The sequence below is a fragment of the Diabrotica virgifera genome, chromosome 1 (genome assembly GCF_917563875.1).
Source record: "Diabrotica virgifera virgifera chromosome 1, PGI_DIABVI_V3a".
NCBI lineage: Eukaryota > Metazoa > Arthropoda > Insecta > Coleoptera > Chrysomelidae > Diabrotica > Diabrotica virgifera.
In genome coordinates, this window is record NC_065443.1 from 254302126 (window position 1) to 254321127 (window position 19002).

At 34.1% G+C, this 19002-nt stretch overlaps 1 protein-coding gene across 1 annotated transcript in view; it reads right to left on the reverse strand.

Moving 5' to 3' along the window:
* LOC114334221 (activating transcription factor of chaperone) overlaps positions 1-19002 on the reverse strand; it is a 107035-nt gene that overhangs the window by 75273 nt on the left and 12760 nt on the right. The window contains exon 2 of the mRNA XM_028284256.2: positions 8601-8942. Within this exon, the coding sequence (XP_028140057.1) occupies positions 8601-8829 (229 nt within the window). The 5' untranslated portion in view covers positions 8830-8942. The remainder of the gene's footprint in view (positions 1-8600; positions 8943-19002) is intronic.

The following is a 19002-nucleotide window of genomic DNA, read 5'->3' on the forward strand; positions in this document are numbered from 1 at the left end:
ATAAATCGTCAGTTTGTAAGACAAAATTCAACATCCCGTATCTCGGAAACGAAGCATTTGCGGACATAGTTTTATCAAGCAAACGGTCATTATTTTTTCATGCCGTATAGCACACAGAAGTGTGTCGCACTTATTTAGAAACACCCTGTATTGATAAAGAACACGGGTAGTTGTTAAAGTCCCTAACTTTTTTATTATCCAACATGTTCAGAATGTTCAGAAAATCTGGGGCTATAGTTGGGTTTCAATTTCAATATTTTATAAAGACTAGAATATTCCACAGGGTGTTGTGAAAATTGAGAAAAAAAAAACAGTTTCATTGGTACACCCGGTATATAATGAAAATTTACCTGTCTAGCAACAATATTCTTACAGCGATATTGTTAAAGAATAAGGCTATAACATATTAAAAAAATTACTTAAATTGGACAACAGGTTTAGGAGATACTTGACATCAAAAATGACTCATTTTTTGGGGTGCCCGTTTTTCGTGCCGTTGAGTGTATTTCCATTTTTTTCTTGTCTTTGAGACTCCAAGTTTCATATCTATATATCAGCGTACTTTGATTCATCATCATCAATTAGCCCTGATTTGACCATTGTTGAACATAGGCCTCCTCCAGATATTTAATTCTTCTATTCTGCGCATCTGCTGCTATCCAATTGGTCACAATTCTTTTGAGGTCTTCGGTCTTTCATACTCGCGACACGTCCCGCCCATCTCCACTTGGTGCAACTTTTATGCGATATTTAAAGTAAACAATATAAAGTTTACAGAAATTAATTTAAATATTAGGTACATTTTCTTGCATTTGTATGTCAAATTATTGTTGTTGAGCTACAAATTGGATGCACCCGCTTGTTCATCCAATTCATTTATGTATTACTATAGACCGGGTTCTATCGTCGCCCCCGTTAGGGAGCGTTCAAGTATTACGTAACGCAGGTTGGGGGGGGGGGGAGTCAAAAATCTTCAAAAATTGCGTTACGCAATAGTTAAACGCCCATTACAGTCCGTTACGTAGGGGGGGAGGGCGGGGTCAAAAATCTTCAAAAATCGCGTTACGTAATAGGTACTTGAACGCTCCTTTAGCGAAATTATTCCGATTCGATTTTTTTGCACAAACTTACTCAAAAAGAGGTCCTTATAACAAATCCACAGGGTGCCGGAGGTGCCGAGGTATGAAAATTGTTTAAACAATTTTTTTAAATAAATTCAAAAATCAATATTTTCATTTCTAACAAAATTTTTTTAGATGACTTGGGTCATTCTGAGCAAATGTCTCTTGTGATTTTTCTCTAAAATTGATTGTTGTTGAGTTATTATACGCGATTTAAAATTTGAAAGATGCAAAAATGGCCATTTTTAAGGCTTAATAACTCGATTAAAAATTATATTATGAAAGTCAGAAAGTGATCAAAGCAAAGTTTAAAACCCCTCCTTCAAGATCCTGAAGAAATTTTTGTCAATATTTTATTACAAAGCTGTTATTTTTATTTATTAACAATTAGCGCTATAGTCCAGGTTGTGTCGTCGCCCCAATTAGCGAAATTATTTCGATTAGATTTTTTTGCATAGTTTCTCAAAAATAGGTCCTTATAACAAATCCACAGGGTGCCAGGCGGTGTCGTGTGGTCGAAAAATTGTTTAAACAACTTTTTTTTTAAATAAATTCACAAAAATAATTTTTTCACTTCGTACAATTTTTTTTATATAATTTGGGTCATTCTGGGCAAAAAAGGTCTCTTGTGATTTTTCTCTAAAATTGATTGTTGTCACGCGATAGGCTTATTTATTAAGCCTTGATAATAGCTATTTTCGCACTTTTCAAATTTTAAATCGCGTATAATAACTCGACAACAATCAATTTTAGAGGAAAATCACAAGATACCTTTTTTGCCCAGAATGACCCAAATTATATAAAAAAAATTGTACGAAGTGAAAAAATTATTTTTGTGAATTTATTTAAAAAAAAAGTTGTTTAAACAATTTTTCGACCACACGACACCGCCTGGCACCCTGTGGATTTATTATAAAGACCACTTTTTGAGTAACTTTGTGCAAAAAAATATAATTGAAATACATATTTTCAAGTTATCTAAAAAAAATTGTTAGAAATGAAAAAAATATTTTTATGAATTTGTTTAAAAAAAATTGTTTAAACAATTTTTCGACAATCGGCACCGCCCGTCAACCTGTGGATATGTTATAAGGACTTATTTTTGAGTAAGTTTGTACAAAAAAATCGAATCAGAATATTTCGCTAACGGGGGCGACGATACACTCCGCTCTACTAGACAAATTCCGAAACTAAGCTTCATTATTATAGACATTAAGCGGTTAATAAGCCAGCAATTAGAATGATGACAATTAAATTGTCGGCTTCAATGAACCCAAATTAACAAGGGATATTGTATTCCTAGGCCTCAACAATAGACCATTAAATGAAAGATTTTTATTATCTCGATTTAGAATGAATTTATTGTCCAGCGCCTTGAGTACCAATGATAAGATATTGATATAATAAAACGAGTGAATGTACGAAAACTATAAAGAAGCCAATATGCAACCTATATTTTAGACATTTAACAACAGTTCAAGGTACCATTTAGTTATTGATGGAATATCGTTCAATTCGTTAAAATTTTGAAATTTCGATAAAAAAGTTATATGTATTTATATTGTCCTAAGTTCCTAAATAAAAAAAATTGTTGGCAAATGACAAAGCAAGGAATCTTAATCTGGATAAAGATCTCATTATTTGAAGTTTTTTTGTCATAATACTGATGAAGGGTTGAGTTGAGTTAATATAGTCCTTCTTCAAATGCCATCTCCGCGACGGAGGTCGACAATCATCATAGCTATTCGGACTTTAGAGACGGCTGCTCTGAAAAGTTCATTTTATGTACATCCATACCATTCACTCAGGTTGAGTAACCATGGTATTCTACGTCCACACATGCTTCTTTTGTCATGAATCTATTTCTGCATAATCAGTTGGGACAAGTTGCATCTCCTCTCTCCACGTGTAATATGTCCGAGATATTCAAATTTTCTTTGTTTTTTGATGTTGCAGCAAGTTGCATCTGTCTCCACATGTAATATGTCTGAGATATTCCAATTTTCTTGTCTTTTATTGTATTTAAGATTTGCATTTCTTCATTAATCTTTCTCAGAACCTCATTGTTTTGACGTGTTCCGTCCATGATATTTTCAGAATGCTTTTATAAACACACAATCGAAAAATTACAGTTTTTTCATTGATGCCGCATTCAAGGTCCAAGTTTACATTCCGTAAAACAAATTCAAGAAAACGTAGCACCTGGCCAATCTAACTCTTAGCTCTAACTTCAAATCTCTTGCGCAGAGCACACTTCTCGTTTTGTTAAAATGGTCGTAACGACAGTAAGACCGTCCGCACATGGGTCGATCGAAGACACGTCTCGAAGTTCGCGCGTCTTGCTTGTCTTGTACGAACCCTGCGTCACAAGTAGTGATGTAAGAAGAGAATATTCTCAAGAGAATATTCTCGGCCAGAAAATTCTCAGCGAGAATATTCTCGGGCAAAAAATTATTTTCGAGAATTATTACTATATTGTTTTTGCCAATTCACCTCGTATATTTTTTGCATCCCAAACATTATTATTCTTGAAGCTCAAACACCTACTTGCCGCTCCGCTCATGAAATGCTTTTTCGCTTTCACGCGATTTTTGATCAAATCCCCGAAAATCTAAGTAGCCGGGACTGGGGAATCCCATGAACCACTAGCTAGGAGCTAGGGTATTTACAGTGTCAGTATTTATTGTTTTGGTGCTATATTAACGTGCAAATATTTAGAATGGATCGAAGTATAGCATAATTTACTAAAAACCCTAAAACGCTCAACTACTCGCGAAGTCAATCGAAGTTCAGCGAGTACGAGAATGTAGACAGGTGGTTCATGCGACTTTGCTGCGCCTCGGCCTACTTGCATTCTGTGACAGTTTTTGAGACCAAGTCAAAGGAACCGAAGTCGATATCGCCCGGCGTGAATGTGTTCCTCACGAAATAGAACGAGTGTGTAGTGACGTACTTCAGACTTCGGTGAACTTTCCCGAATTAACTTCGCGAGAGTGTGGGGCTCGCTTTAAAAGGAATATATGGAATTACTGTAAAATTAAAAGTGTACAAGGTAAATCAAGTACTTTTGCAAATTTTGTGATAGTCAATACTTGAAAAATGCAACAAGAACGACAAAACATTTAGTAAAATATGTTAAATGTCCAGTGGGAGCGAGACAATTATTTGAAAAGGATCAACAGAAACATTTATCAACTGCTTTTCAGCCAACACAGTTGTTAGATTCGTCCAATGACGGTAAGCATGCCTTCATTCAGTGCATCGACTGAAAGAAGTTTCAGTACTTATGGTTTTATCCACTCCTCTAAAAGAAACCGGCTTACTGGTGAACGGGCTAATACTTTTATTGCTCACAATTTAAAATTGTTAGACGTATACCAATCTATGAATGAGCTGGCGACTAGTGAAAAACAAAATCCCAGAGCTTCTCATCAGTACATTGAAATGCAGAATGTAGATAGAATGTAGCTAATGATAGAAATAGATTCTGAATCTGAGGCCTCATCTTTTTCAGATTAGCTCACCACATCCAGTATTTGCTGTTAAGAACATTTAATTTTTTTTTTTGTCAAATAAATTTTGTTTTCTGTTGTTTTTGTATTTTCTTATAGGTACAGGGTGGTGAATCGGAAAACGGGCCATAGAAAACTCAATGTAAAATTTTAAACTGTTGAATTCCTGCTTCCCTATGTTACATCAAAAGTCATGAGAAGTTATTTGTAGAGGATTGAAATCTGTATTAAAAACAGAAGTTACAATTGTTCTACGATTTAAACACATTCCAAAATTTTGAAAAATATAATGTATTTACCGCAGTAGGTATGTGTGGGCATGTTAGGCCACACGTTACTACTTAACTGACAGTGAGCACACTATTGACTGAAGGAAATATGTTTCTTATTAATACTTTCTCCTTAACTGAGCGTATCTGATCAACTTTCTTGTGTTTTAAACAATAAATGATAAAATAAATAAAGAAATTGACAGTTCACATTGTTAATATAATAAATTCATTGTCACCGAATGCAATTTTATACACATTATTGCACTGTGTGTGGCGTAACTTTGGCGTATTTCTCTGAAAATTGTATTATATTTTTACAAAAATTTGAATAATTATTGTTCGTAGAACAATATTAACAGTTGTTTTCAATATAGATTTTAATTCTCCACAAATAGTTTATTATGACTTTTGCTGTAAAATAATTAGGGAAGCAGGAATTCAACAGTTTAGAATTTTACATTGAGTTATAAGCGCGTACATAAGCGCGTCATAAGGTTCATTCTCAGAAAATTCTCCATATCGAGAATATTCTCGGGAATATTCTCCGATTTTTCATTCTCGAGAATTTTCCAACACTAGTCACAAGCGATTGCCCTCCGCACACTAGTCGATTCTGTTTTTATAAATTAACGCATTTTTTATATAGTAACCAAAACGACTATTTCGATCTGTGAAGAGTAAGGTATTATTACATTTTTATACAGTTGCATTATACAGTTGAGGGTATTTTTCTACTTCCTCAACGAATTTTATAATAAACACCTAGAAACAGAAGTTCAATGTTTTCAGAATTTTACATTACAAACAATATATTTCCACAAAGCTAATAGTACTACAATCAACGAACATAACATTCACCGATCTTTAAAAAGACTAAAATTTAATTTAGGGCAAAAACCAACAAAAACGAAGCAAACAAATAAAATAATGACTAAACGTTCGTCTCACTCGAACTTTCTCGTTCGCTTCAGATCGCACGGAACGAGAGTCGTACAAGACGAGGAGATTTGCAATCCTAAACGCTCCGTGTACGGAACTCAATGCCACAACGAAGGAACTTAAGTGACGGGGAGAGATCTACGCGATTGGAATCGAGTCGATTACTTCGAGCGTCGCTCCATGTGCGGACGGCCTTAGTCGTACATTCCATAGTCCAATACAGCAATGTACGGAGCCTTTCACACAGGACGACCACGACTAACTGTCGTGCCGTTGCTCCTCGCCTGTCGTCCAATGTCACTGCAATGGACGGCGGTCGTGTCGTGCCGTGCTATCAGTGAACCACGGGCATAAATTAGTGCTTCCATACTTAACGACAGTTAGTCGTGTAGTACCGGTAAATCCAGTGGCACGTACATAATGGCAGACAATATAGATGGGGAATTTTTAATTTCACTGGTACAAAGTAGACCAGTGTTGTGAGACAAAACTTTGGATGTGTATCAAGACAGAAATGCGACAAGGAATGCATGGCGTGAAGTTTTAGTGGAGGTTAACCCTGATTTTGAAAACTTAGAGGACCAGGAGAAAACTAAGTTTGGTAAGTTGTACTTACTTTATTTTACATTTAAAGTATACTCGTAGATTACAAACCTGAATTTTTTAGCCCATTAATTTCTAACGTTATGTAAACGCAGCATTTTTAATTGTATTATTTTTAATGTATCACTACTTGAATAACATTTTTATTGCTACATTTTGTTTAAAACAGAACATAAAGTACAAATCTAATAAAATATTTTGAAATAATTATGGTATGTAATGTATTACTCATAAAGATAAAGACAAGAAGAAGAAGTATTTTGATAACGATTTCCGAAGTGGAAATCGAAACGTCAAATAAACTTAATCATAAAATAAAATTGTGGCTTATTCCCAACTAAAATAGTAAATTGCATAAGAGACCACAAGAAAATAGCTTCAGAACAATTATTATTTTTTATGTTATTTAATTACAAAAGATTATAATTAGGATTTTTAGTAAAAATGCTTATTTTAAAGATATGTTGCTTATCTTTGTTTATTTTACTTCTTATGATAAACTATAGTGAAATTTCATGTTACTTCCTGTCTTAAGCAAAATTCTATGAAGCATACAGAGCTATAATAAAACTCTAATAATTCAATAAATCATAAGAATTTTAATCTCTTAGGCTTAGGAGATAAGCGGGAAAACCCATCGTTATACCTGCCATGTAATAAACTAATATTTGTCTGCAGAAAGCCCAAATTTATTATATTGTAAAATAGTACCGGCACATTTGCCTAAATTTAAATACGCACCAATCACATCTGCAGATGTTTAAAGAACTTTTTCTACGTATAAATAATATATGTATAAATAATAAATTTTTGCCCGATTCATTCTACGCCCTGTGCTCTCTACAATAATAAGAAGAATACTGTCGTAAAGTGTGAAAGTCTGATGGTGACGACCAACGTCGTAAAGTATGAAAAAGGCCTTAGGGGTAACTCCCTCATTTGGCTCGGCTGCATAAAGGCCGAACCCAGGATCTGCCACCTTTGATATGCCAGTGCGGCACTGACATACGAGGAGGTTTCCTCCTCATCACATAGACCGCCCCGTGAGCCATCCGCCAATCAAAAGTGATCGGTAAGCATGCTGACCACCAGAGAGCATCTTCTACGGTCTAAAAGAAGAAGTTACGCTGTAAGACTTTTAGATGGCCCCACTAAGTGAAGTTTAGCATGTCTTATACCTCCACAATTGGCACCTTTGCAAAGAAAGCTCCTTGAGACTAGCCTTACCAGTACTAAATTACCCAGTACTGAGTATCTCAATCAGAGGTTTGGGTCCCACAGTCAGAGTGCATGAGCCCTGTCTTGCCAAGGCTCAGCCCGGTCGTTCCCTTCCACACCTGTGTGTCCCGGTACCCATGCCAAGTTAAACCTATTGGTCAGCGCAATATTAGCCAGTGTTCTCTTACACCCAAGAACCAGCTGAGAGCTCGCTTTGGACGCTTCCAAAGACCTCAGCGCGGCTTGAATGTTAGAGCCTGTAGAGATGGTGCTGCCTGAGCTAGCTCTATCTATTGATCTCCTGAGCATATACCAGGATCGCAAAGATCTCGGCCTGAAAGAATTTTAATATGTAATATAAGGTCCTTTTGGTCTTTCGAGTTTTGAAGGTCTTTGAGAGATTAATTGTTTCTGGAAACGTTCCCGGGAGAAGATTAAGAGGACGATCACCAACTAGATGGTCCGACCAAATAAAGAATTCAGCTGGAAAGTCATTCTGCGAAGCTCTTAGAGCAGCTGAAGATAGAGACCAATGGAGAAACATTGTTAGGAATATTGGAAGAAATCACGATCCTCAGTAATGGGGAAAGGACAAGAGAGATATGGTCCTTTACAGCATTTGAACCAGTCGCAGTAGTGAAGGTGTCATTATTTGCCATATAGAAAAATATCTCGCGTTTACGATGATATTGGTTTTCTCTTCTGGAATTATTTATTGTTATGTATTAATATAGAGCCACGCAAAATAATGAATTTCTACATTTGGTAGTCTTTAATGTCTTATATTTATGTAAATGTACCGCGAGTTAAGTTTCAAGCATCCGAAGGAAAACACAGTATAAACCCAATGTTTAACAAATACAAGAAGAACACTTGTCATTACTATTATTGTAGATACGGATATTAAATTAAAAAACAAAAGCATCATTACTCACCATCTTTGATCAGTTCATCTAGATCCATAAGATTCTCCAGATTCTCGAGTATGTGGGAAGCGACTTCCGCCTTCGACTCGAATTCTGCCAGATTGTCGAGTTCATTGTTGAGTTTGATGTCTAATTCAAATGGGGTCGCATTGTAGATAGTGGCGTCGAGAAGAGCGGCCTCGTCATAGTCTGACGACGGCGAGGCCGGCTCCTGTTTCCATACCAGCACAGAACTCATTGTGGAAGAGGACGGTGCTGCTTATGGTACTTGCTTCGGAAAGACTTTCCAATAAAAGTAAAGATAGCGATTGTGCCGGAACGGCGATAAACGAAAAAGGCGCCATATTGGCTCTGAAAAAGAAACAGAAATAAATAATGATTACCAACGCCACGGAGCAGTTATGACTAGGGAGCATCCATAAACTACGTCGTAAAAAGAAAAAGAAACAGAAATAAATAATGATTACCAATGCCACGAAGCAGTTATGACTAGGGAGCATCCATAAACTACGTCGTAAAAAATTTGAACTTTAGAGACGACCCCCCCCCACATGTCGACGTCGTCGTTGCAACTCACGACCCCCCTTTCATTGATTAAAATAAAATCAATATTATTTCTGTTTTTTTTAATCAAATGTGAGGGGGTAGGCGTAAAATCTTGGTCCAATGCTATTTAAATGTATTAATTTTTTTCGAATCCTGAGAAAACTAATAAATATATGTAATAATGTTTTTAACCATCAAACTTTTGGTGAATAAAAAACTCAATTGTGTTTCTCTCTGTAAGAAAAAGTAACTTTATTATTTTATGTACAATATTAACGATTTACAAAAACGTTACCTGTAAGAAAAAGAAACAACATTTAAAGCTTATATTCTAGATTTTAGTTTATAATGCTCAGCAGGTAACAAATATTTCAATCATCGAAATTAATTAATTGTCACTGTCAAAACACCTCACACGTCATAAGTCAACATAAAAATAAAAAGAAGAACTTAATGTTTTGACAGTGGCGTAACAAAATGAGAATATAAATAAATATTAAAAGAAAAGCTATTAAAGAAAAACAATAGTTTTTCTTTATATCTCCCCCCCTTGGAGAGTTTCAAAACAAAAATTTAACTTTCACTAAATATTTTCTTTCAATACTGGAGTAAGTTTAGTTATATGGAAGAGGTTTGATTCTGTTTTCCTATGCCCAGTATCAACTTCGTAAATTGAATTGGAAATCTTCTTTAGTATTTTGTATGGTCCAATCCTTAATTCGTCCAACTTTTTTCTATTTAGACGGTTACCGTTCTCCACATATACTAAATCCCCAATGTTCAAATCAATTTCCTTCCTATGTCGATCGAACTGCTTTTTATTATAATCATGTGATTTTTTTGTATTTTTCAAGGCAACTGTTCTATCTATTTCGAGATCTGCATCTGTGACTTTAGGTTTTAGTTCGTTTGGTAGGATGCTTACACTTTCTCCTTCTACTAAATATTTTGGTGAAAATTTTGTGATGGTATGTTCAGTTTCATTATATTTTTCTATACATTTTTGAGCAATTGTTGTCCATGCTGTTTTTCTGTCACCTTCATTTATTTTGCATCTTATTTTATTAACCAATGTTTGGTTTAACCTTTCATTGATACCATTTGAAAATGGTGCATCAACGGCAGTAAATATCATTTTTATGTTATTGACCTTTAGGAAATTTTTGAATTCTTTTGAGTTGATGCCAGGATATTGATCAGTCATCACAGTTTTAATTTTGTGATCTTCTGTTACCTTTTTAATTAACTTTATGAAGTCATCAGAGTTTTGTGTTTTTGATGTCAAACAATAGGCATATCTTGAGAAATGGTCTACTAGGAGATGAAGATATTTTTTTGTTGAACGAGATCCTCCAAAACCACCAATCGTGTCAATCGAGACAATTTCAAATGGATATGTCGCTGGTCCTAATTGTGACATTAAACCATAGTCAGGTTTCCTTCTTGATTTATTTTTAATGCAGATATCACAGTTCTCACATATTTTCTTAATGTTAGTAGTCATATTGTTGGCTGTATAAAATGGTGATATTTTATTTAACATCTGGTTTGTTCCTAAATGACAGTAAGTATTGTGTACACTTTTTATCAATGTTTTACTTAAATCTTCAGATAAAATAATTTTGTCTTTTCTGTTTGACTTTTTATAATAAATATTATTCTTGAAACTGTATTTAGTCTTATTATTTTGTAGATCAATATTTGAGAGTTGGTCAATTTTTATATCTTCCAGATTAATCAAGTTTACTACTTTTAATACTTCATCTGTATTTTCTTGAGATTCTAAAACTGGATTTCTGCTTAAACTGTCTGCTTCTTGGTTATATTTTCCTGGATTATACTTTACTTTAAAATTATATTGAGATAAGTAAAATGTCAAGTCTCCTAATTCTTCATCTGTTCTAGCTTTTATGTTTAAATTTTCTAAAGGTTTGTGATCTGAATATACTATAAACTCTTTTCCAATGAGCAGATGTTGCCAATATTTTATAGCTTCCTTTATCGCCAGACATTCTAAATATATTGCCTTCTTTTTCTTTTGACTTTCCATTAATTTTTTGGAAAAATATGCCACAGGCTTGCTACATCCGTTTTTATCAATTTGTTTTAATACAGCTCCTACTCCTTTTATGCTGGCATCTGTATATATATTAATTGGCAAATCAGGGTTGAAAATACTTAATATTGGTTCCGAACAAAGTAATGACTTTATTCTATCGAAAGATTCTTGACATTCCTTAGACCAAATAAAGTCAACATCTTTTCTCAATAAGTTGTGCAGCGGGTCTAAAATGATTGCAATATCTTGGACAAACTTATGATAATAATTGATTTTTCCCAAAAATTGACGTACATTCTTTCTAGTTTGTGGAACAGGGAAATTTTTCACAGCAATCAAGTAGTCTTTTACAGGTCTTATGGAATTATTTTCTATTATGTGTCCTAAGTATTTTACTGATTTTTCTGCAAAGGTACATTTCGAAAATTTTAGTCTAAAACCTTCATTTAATATTGCATCAAATAACTTGGACAAGTGTAATATATGTTCGTCAAAGGTTTTTGAAAAAATTAGGATATCATCTATATAATTGACTGTGAAATCTGAAAGTTTATATTTTCTTATAATGCTGCTTAAAATACGTTGAAAAATTGCTGGAGCCGTTTTCAAACCAAATGGGAGGCAAGTCCACTGGAAATGGCCTTCTTGTGTCACAAATGCTGTTTTTTCTTTATCTTGTACTCTCATTGGAATTGACCAGAATGCTGAATTTATGTCTAAAGTAGAAAAGTACTTACAATTGCTAGTTTTTACCATTAAGTCTTCGATCAATGGAAAAGGTTGCGATTGGGGAACAACGATTTTATTTAGTTCCCTAAAATCTATGCAGAGTCTGGTCTTTCTGTCCTCTCCTTTTTTGAATGCTAGTGTCACTGGAGCCGCAAATGGACTATATGACTCTTCAATTAAATTATTCTTCAAAAGTTCTGCTATCTGACTTTCTATCTCTTTTCTATCTTCAATGGTACATCTATATGGACGTTTGGAGCAGTATTTATCTACAACTAAGTCAATATGAGCTTCATACTCTCTTATAGTACCTACATCATATTTGTCTTTAGCAAATGCTGATTTATATTTATTAATCAATTGTTCAATTTCTGATTGCTGATTTAAATCTAAATGATTAATTGCTATTTCAAAATTGTCAGTATTTATACTCTCATTAAAATTTATTTCATATTTGAATATATCATTAATCTTTTCTTTAGATGCATTTAAATATATGTTACCTGGAAAGTCAGGAATGCTTACTTTATCAATAGTTGACACATTTTCAATTTCTTTAGAGCTGTTGCATTGTGTGATCCTTAGATCCTCATTTTGAATTAATCTAAAACTTTTAATACAATCTAACCCAATTAAAAAATCATAATTGAAATTTTCATCATCTACAATAAATATATCCATTTTTTTTTCAATGTCATAGATTTTTATCTTAAGTGTTACTATACCATTTGTTTTTTTCACACCATTAATTGTCCTCAAGTTTACTATTTGAAGGTCACCTCTATTATGTGCCTTTATCTGTAATAAGTTTGCATTAATCAATGATATATTTGATCCTGAGTCATATACTCCATAGATCTCTAAAGTGTCATTTAATAGTAACTTGATTCTAATTAGTGGTGGAATTAACAGTTTTTTGGATTTGTTCCGTTTAATTCTAATTCTAGTTTATGGTTGTTGACAGTTCTTACCTCTTGATTTTTCGGGACTTCACTTTTGCTTTTGTACCAGCAACTTGATTCCAGATGATAACGTAAACCTTTTCCTTCTTTTTCACAAATTTTGCAGGCTTGTTTTTTCTTAAAGTATGGTATTTCTTTTTTTTCTGAAGTCTTCATTTTTATTAAGTGTTCTAGACCTCTAATTTCATTGAAGAGATCTTCCGTTTCTTTCAAAGTGTCTCTATCAATTCTATCAGCAATATAATTTGGGAGTCCAATAGCTATCAAATCAATCATAATTTTTTTATTCAATGACTTGTTTATTTGTAGTAAGAGTCTTTCCTTTTTAAGAGCATATTCTAATAAAGAACCATTCATGTATTTGAACTCAAACGCATACCTCACTGGAGTCCACCCTTTGTCTGCATAGGTATCACAAAATTTGTTTTTCCATTCATCCCAATCAGAATTTATTGAATATTTTATAAGCATTGACCTGTACCAATCCACACATGATCCTTCTAAAAATAGTCTTAGAATTTCAATTTTTTCAGTATTTTTATCTATTTGCAATCTTGTGCACTCATTTTCAAATGTTTCCATCCATTGTAAAACATTCACATTTTTTCCTGTAAATTTTTCTATCACAAATTGTTCTGATACTTTTTTTTTATTAAAGGATTCAATACATTGTGTTTCATTTGACTTTGATACCCTCTCTAAGATCTGTTCTAACGTATCTAGTGAGATACCAGGTGTGGATGTTAAAGATTCTCTCCCTTGAATGCTTTGTTGTTCTAAGAGAAAATCATTGAATTGTATATTCCCATATTAGTCCATATAAACTTTCAAAATATCTTCATCTGCGATCCAAACTTTTCTTGTAGTGCCCCGTTTTGTTAGAACCCGTTTTACTTTCTCAAAAGCTGCTGTCGTCTGGATTTTTTTATGATAGGAAATATTTTGCATATCATTAGGTATTGAAAAAATTTCATTTTCCTCAGTCTCAATTGAGGTGATCGTGATGATATTTGTTTTTGTATCAGTCTGCAATGATTTAACGGTAAATTCAAAACTCAGTTTTGCCATTTTATAATGGAAAATTATTATATTTCTATCAGCAAAAATGTTGTTTTGTAATAATGTTTTTAACCATCAAACTTTTGGTGAATAAAAAACTCAATTGTGTTTCTCTCTGTAAGAAAAAGTAACTTTATTATTTTATGTACAATATTAACGATTTACAAAAACGTTACCTGTAAGAAAAAGAAACAACATTTAAAGCTTATATTCTAGATTTTAGTTTATAATGCTGAGCAGGTAACAAATATTTCAATCATCGAAATTAATTAATTGTCACTGTCAAAACACCTCACACGTCATAAGTCAACATAAAAATAAAAAGAAGAACTTAATGTTTTGACAGTGGCGTAACAAAATGAGAATATAAATAAATATTAAAAGAAAAGCTATTAAAGAAAAACAATAGTTTTTCTTTATATATATTTGAAAAATTTAAACGCAGAATAAAAGATTACATTATTACCGAGGGTTGAAAGTCCCTTAGAATAAACAAAAGGTTTCTTTTAAATGAAATATTTGAAATGAAAAATCAGACAAAATTTTCTCTTTTTTTTTTCACCCCTGTAACTTATTAAAATAAACATTATAGATGTTTTCAGGAACTTTTGGCCCTCGGCAATAATGCAGTCTTTCAATCTGCGTTTAAATTTTCCAAAAATCTTTATTAGTTTTCTTAGTATTCGAAACTACTGCAATATAATATTCGAAACTGCATCATATAAATCTTTATATTTATTTTGTTTTGATTTCGATGCCATTTCTTCTAAAGTATAAATACGACTTAGTAACTCAATAGAAAACAATATTTTATTTCTATTCGTTCTTTCAGAACTGTCGTTTCACACAGTATGCAGCACATAAATGAACTAACAATTTAATATTTTTTTGCTTCCAGACGTTGTTATGTATATAGAAGCGATTATTTAAACCCAAAGAACAATGTCTTATTGTTTGTTGTCCTGTACAAAAGTGCTACCTAATATTATTTTAACGCCGTGACTGATAAAAACGAAATGAAAAGTATGCGATAAAAGTATCTATAATAGAATTATTCTTTTTATTTTTAACAAAAGTATATTTATTCGTAAACGCTTTGTTTTATTTTCAATTTCATATCAAAAACTATACGTTTTTATATGAATATCTGATACTTTAATGCTGGTAGAAGCTAGTAAAAAATTATTTTTATAGACACAATAACGACAAATTTAAATATACCAATATATTAAACGACGTCGAATGGGCACTCATACCCCCCTCCCCTGTCGTATTTCGTCGAAATAAGCAAGCCCCCCCTCCCTCTTCTCAACGACGTAGTTAATGGATGACCCCCTATGACATAATCAAATAGCCTTCATATAAAGGTACGTAGCCATTACGTTGGTGCTCCGTGTAGCTGCTCCACATAGTGGATATTTGGTGCTCCCGCTCGGCGCTCGTAATGGATACGCGCCTTAAGATGATGATTTCAAGTCAAAAAAGTATGCCTACTACCTTAGGCTTACCATAATTATTACACACAGCCAAACCGGGACGCAGAAGAGAAAGAGGCTCATTTCCGTTTTGGTATTCGCTTAATTTATGTTTTTCATATTTGAAATGCAATCAAAATTATTAAGAATTGAACACATAACTTAATAAATGTGAATATATGTTTATTAAAATAAAAGAGATAAAGTACAATTAATACAAACAACACTAAAAATTTGCCCAGTTTTATTATTCGCTCACGCTTGTTTAATATTTTTCACTAGAGTGCCCTTTCTTCAGATTATTTTAGTCGTGCGTAATTTTGTCATAAAATTCACTGCATGACATGTTCAAATTGAATTTGTATGTAAGCAAGGCTTCACACACCACACATTCTTCCATCCTCCCATGATCGTCAGACCAGATTTTTTTCATCTGTGAAAAATTTTATCCACTGGCGCTGAAGTACGTAGTCCAGAAAGCCACTGCGCATCCGCTAGGAAAAATATTCCGATTTGGATTTTTTGCACAATCTTACTCAAAAAGGACCCCTTTTAACAAATTTGCATCTTGCCAGGACCAAAAGTGGGTCAAAAATTTTTTAAACGTTTTTTTTTTGTTTTTTCCCTAAAATTATTTTTTTTGCATGGAACAAAGTTTTTTTTAGGTTTTTTGGATCATCATTCCAAACAGAAACGGTCTTTAGTGACTTTTCTCTAAAGTTGATAGTTTTTGACATATAAGCGATTAAAAATTGAAAAATTGCGAAATCGACCATTTTTAACCCTCAAAAACTATGTGAAACTATGTATCACTTGGCGCCAAATGATTTCGAATATTAGCGATAATTCTGGCTAAAATTATTTTATTGACTGATGCTTTAAATAGATAAGTTGTTGTTCTTTAGAACAATTTCCTCGGTTTTATTAACCATAATATTCTTCTTCCCTAATTCCTCGCATTCCGAATATATGCCTTGAAGGATTATTAGTAATACATATATATATATATATATATATATATTTATCAGTATCCGAGATATTCTAACTTTCCCCATTTAATTGTGCACATCACTTCTCTATTTTCCTAATTCTTCGCTCTTGTTGGTCATCTTGTTCATCTCATATACTTAGGATTCACCTGTATAGCCACATCTCGAAGACCTCAAGTATCTTCTCCATCGCTTCAGTGAATGTTTAGGATTCAACTCCAGAGTATAGTATTGAGCAGATATAACATCGTAGGCATCTTAGTTTGATCCCAGATCATGTAACGATAATCGTACGTTAAATCATAAATACGTTCCAACAAAACAATGATCATTCATCGCATCGTCGTTCCACAAAAATTGTGATCGTACAGTGACAATTGAAATTGTGATCGTACAGTGACAATTGAAATGTGGACATTTAGAAGAGTGTTAAGAATGTCATGGGTATAGATAGTGTCATGAATATAGAAGTGTTAAGGAGAATAGGCAGAGAGATTGAAATTGAAAACACAATAACAGAAAGGAAATTGCAATATCTCGGACATGTGACGAGAGGCACATCTTGAGAAATATATAAGAAATATATAACATCTTGAGACTCATAATTCAAGGAAAAATAGAGGGTAGGAGAAGCGTAGGAAGGAGACGCGTTTCCTAGTTAAAGAACCTGAGGGTACGAACATGCCGAAGATACAAGGATGAGCGTGGTGTAGGTCGCGATCGCGGTGAGGTTTACATCTATGACGGGCAGAACATACCTAGAATACGTTCCTTTCAATGTTCTTTGCGGTTTCCCTAAAACCAAAACTGGTCGCAACCTGATTACAACAAGAAATGAATAAAAACACCAGCCATATCTCCGGCGAATGTCACGTAGTTTAAAAACCGCCAATAAACTTTAATTTAGCACGCGATCAGCAGCTCGGTCGCGATGTAAAACAAACTATTTTGTTTTGGCATCCACATCGCTGTAAACCGCGATGATAGGTCGCGAGGGTAAACGGGCGACACATCCTTGGTATGTGCGATCTCATAAGAAAATGAAGGTTTGTTTGTTTTGACATCGATGTAGCGACCGCGATCGCGACCTACACCGCGCACATCCAAGTATCTTCGGCTTGTTCGTACCCTAAGAGAATGGTTTGGTTGCAGCTCAAAGCAACTGTTCAGAGCAGCTGCCTCGAAGGTCAGAAAAGCCATGATGAATGCAACCTTCGTCACGGAGATGGCGCTTAAAGAAGTACGGTGACAGTTTTGTGACGATCATTTCAGTAATCGGATAAATTCAAGTACCTACTCCTTGGGCTGATTTGAGCACTAGGGTCACTTTTTACATTAAAAAAATTGTTTTATTTTTGGGCGGTATTTTTCAAAAAAACTGCATTAAGGGGCTAAGAAATAAGAATACAAAATTCTTTACTGCGCACGAGTAGGCCATCCTGGCACTATTCTTGGGCGTTCAAGCAGTATCCTCGTGATATAAGAAACATCGTATTTACTCCATAACATATTGACTAAAGAGCAGCATCCGAATATAATAGGTTAATCAGCTATTTCTTTGGCTGACAGTACCTACACAGACAAAATAAGTAGGGTCTGTGCTAAGCTTCAAATCACGGCTTTGCTTAACCCTTCGAATGCCGATGACGCCTAAAGACGTCATACCGTTACTGCCGTCAGAAGTGCATGACGGCTTCAGGCGTCTTATGCAGATATAGACACAACATTCGTTTAGTTTTGAGGTTAGTATTTGTTTTTTGTTTGACTTTGACTGAAACGAGTTGTCTTTCTATCGAGTACGCAGATAAAAGTGTTTTTATAATGTCAGTTTAGATTGATTAAGTAGGTACGTATGAAGCAATTCCAGAGCAATCTAGACCAAAATACTACAATATAAATGCAGCGAAAAATCGAGTTAACACCCAGGTCGCGTTCGGTATATTTCGTCAGCAATGAAAGGGTGAAGGCTGAAACGAATTAAGGCAGAAACGCATTAGAGAGTCGGGGACGAGACTCAACTCGTCGCGGACTAGTCTAACTCAGATTCTTTACGTTGTTTTTAATCTTCATGAACTCATTTGGTAGTCGCGAACGCGACGAGGACTTGATTCAATCTTTTATGAGAATTGCAAGTCCTCTACTGTCTGTGCTGTTTCACATTATAAGAATTTAAACGCGCGAGGGTTAGAACGTACGACTACATTCCAATGGTGGCGCATGTAATCATATGGAGCCTTTCTCACTAGACGGTGGTTGGAACGTTCGGTAAAGTCGCCGTGTTTATGCCGTCCCTCGCTTACAACAACAGACGGCAGCCGTGTCGTCTTTACGCACCCAGTAGCATAGGGGACTTAATGCATCCTTTCATATGATACTGTCGTTCAGTCGCACGAAGGTAGTTTCTTTGTTTGTTTGGTACATTATTTTCATTTACACTTTGTGGCTGTTTAACCTTCGGATGACCAAGCGGGGGAAATTGTGACTCCAGCGTATGTTTTTCTTTAATAAATTCAAAAGTATTTTCAATTTTTAACTCATTATTTTTTATTTGACTTTAATATCATTCTAGATATCCTCATATTTTGAAATAAA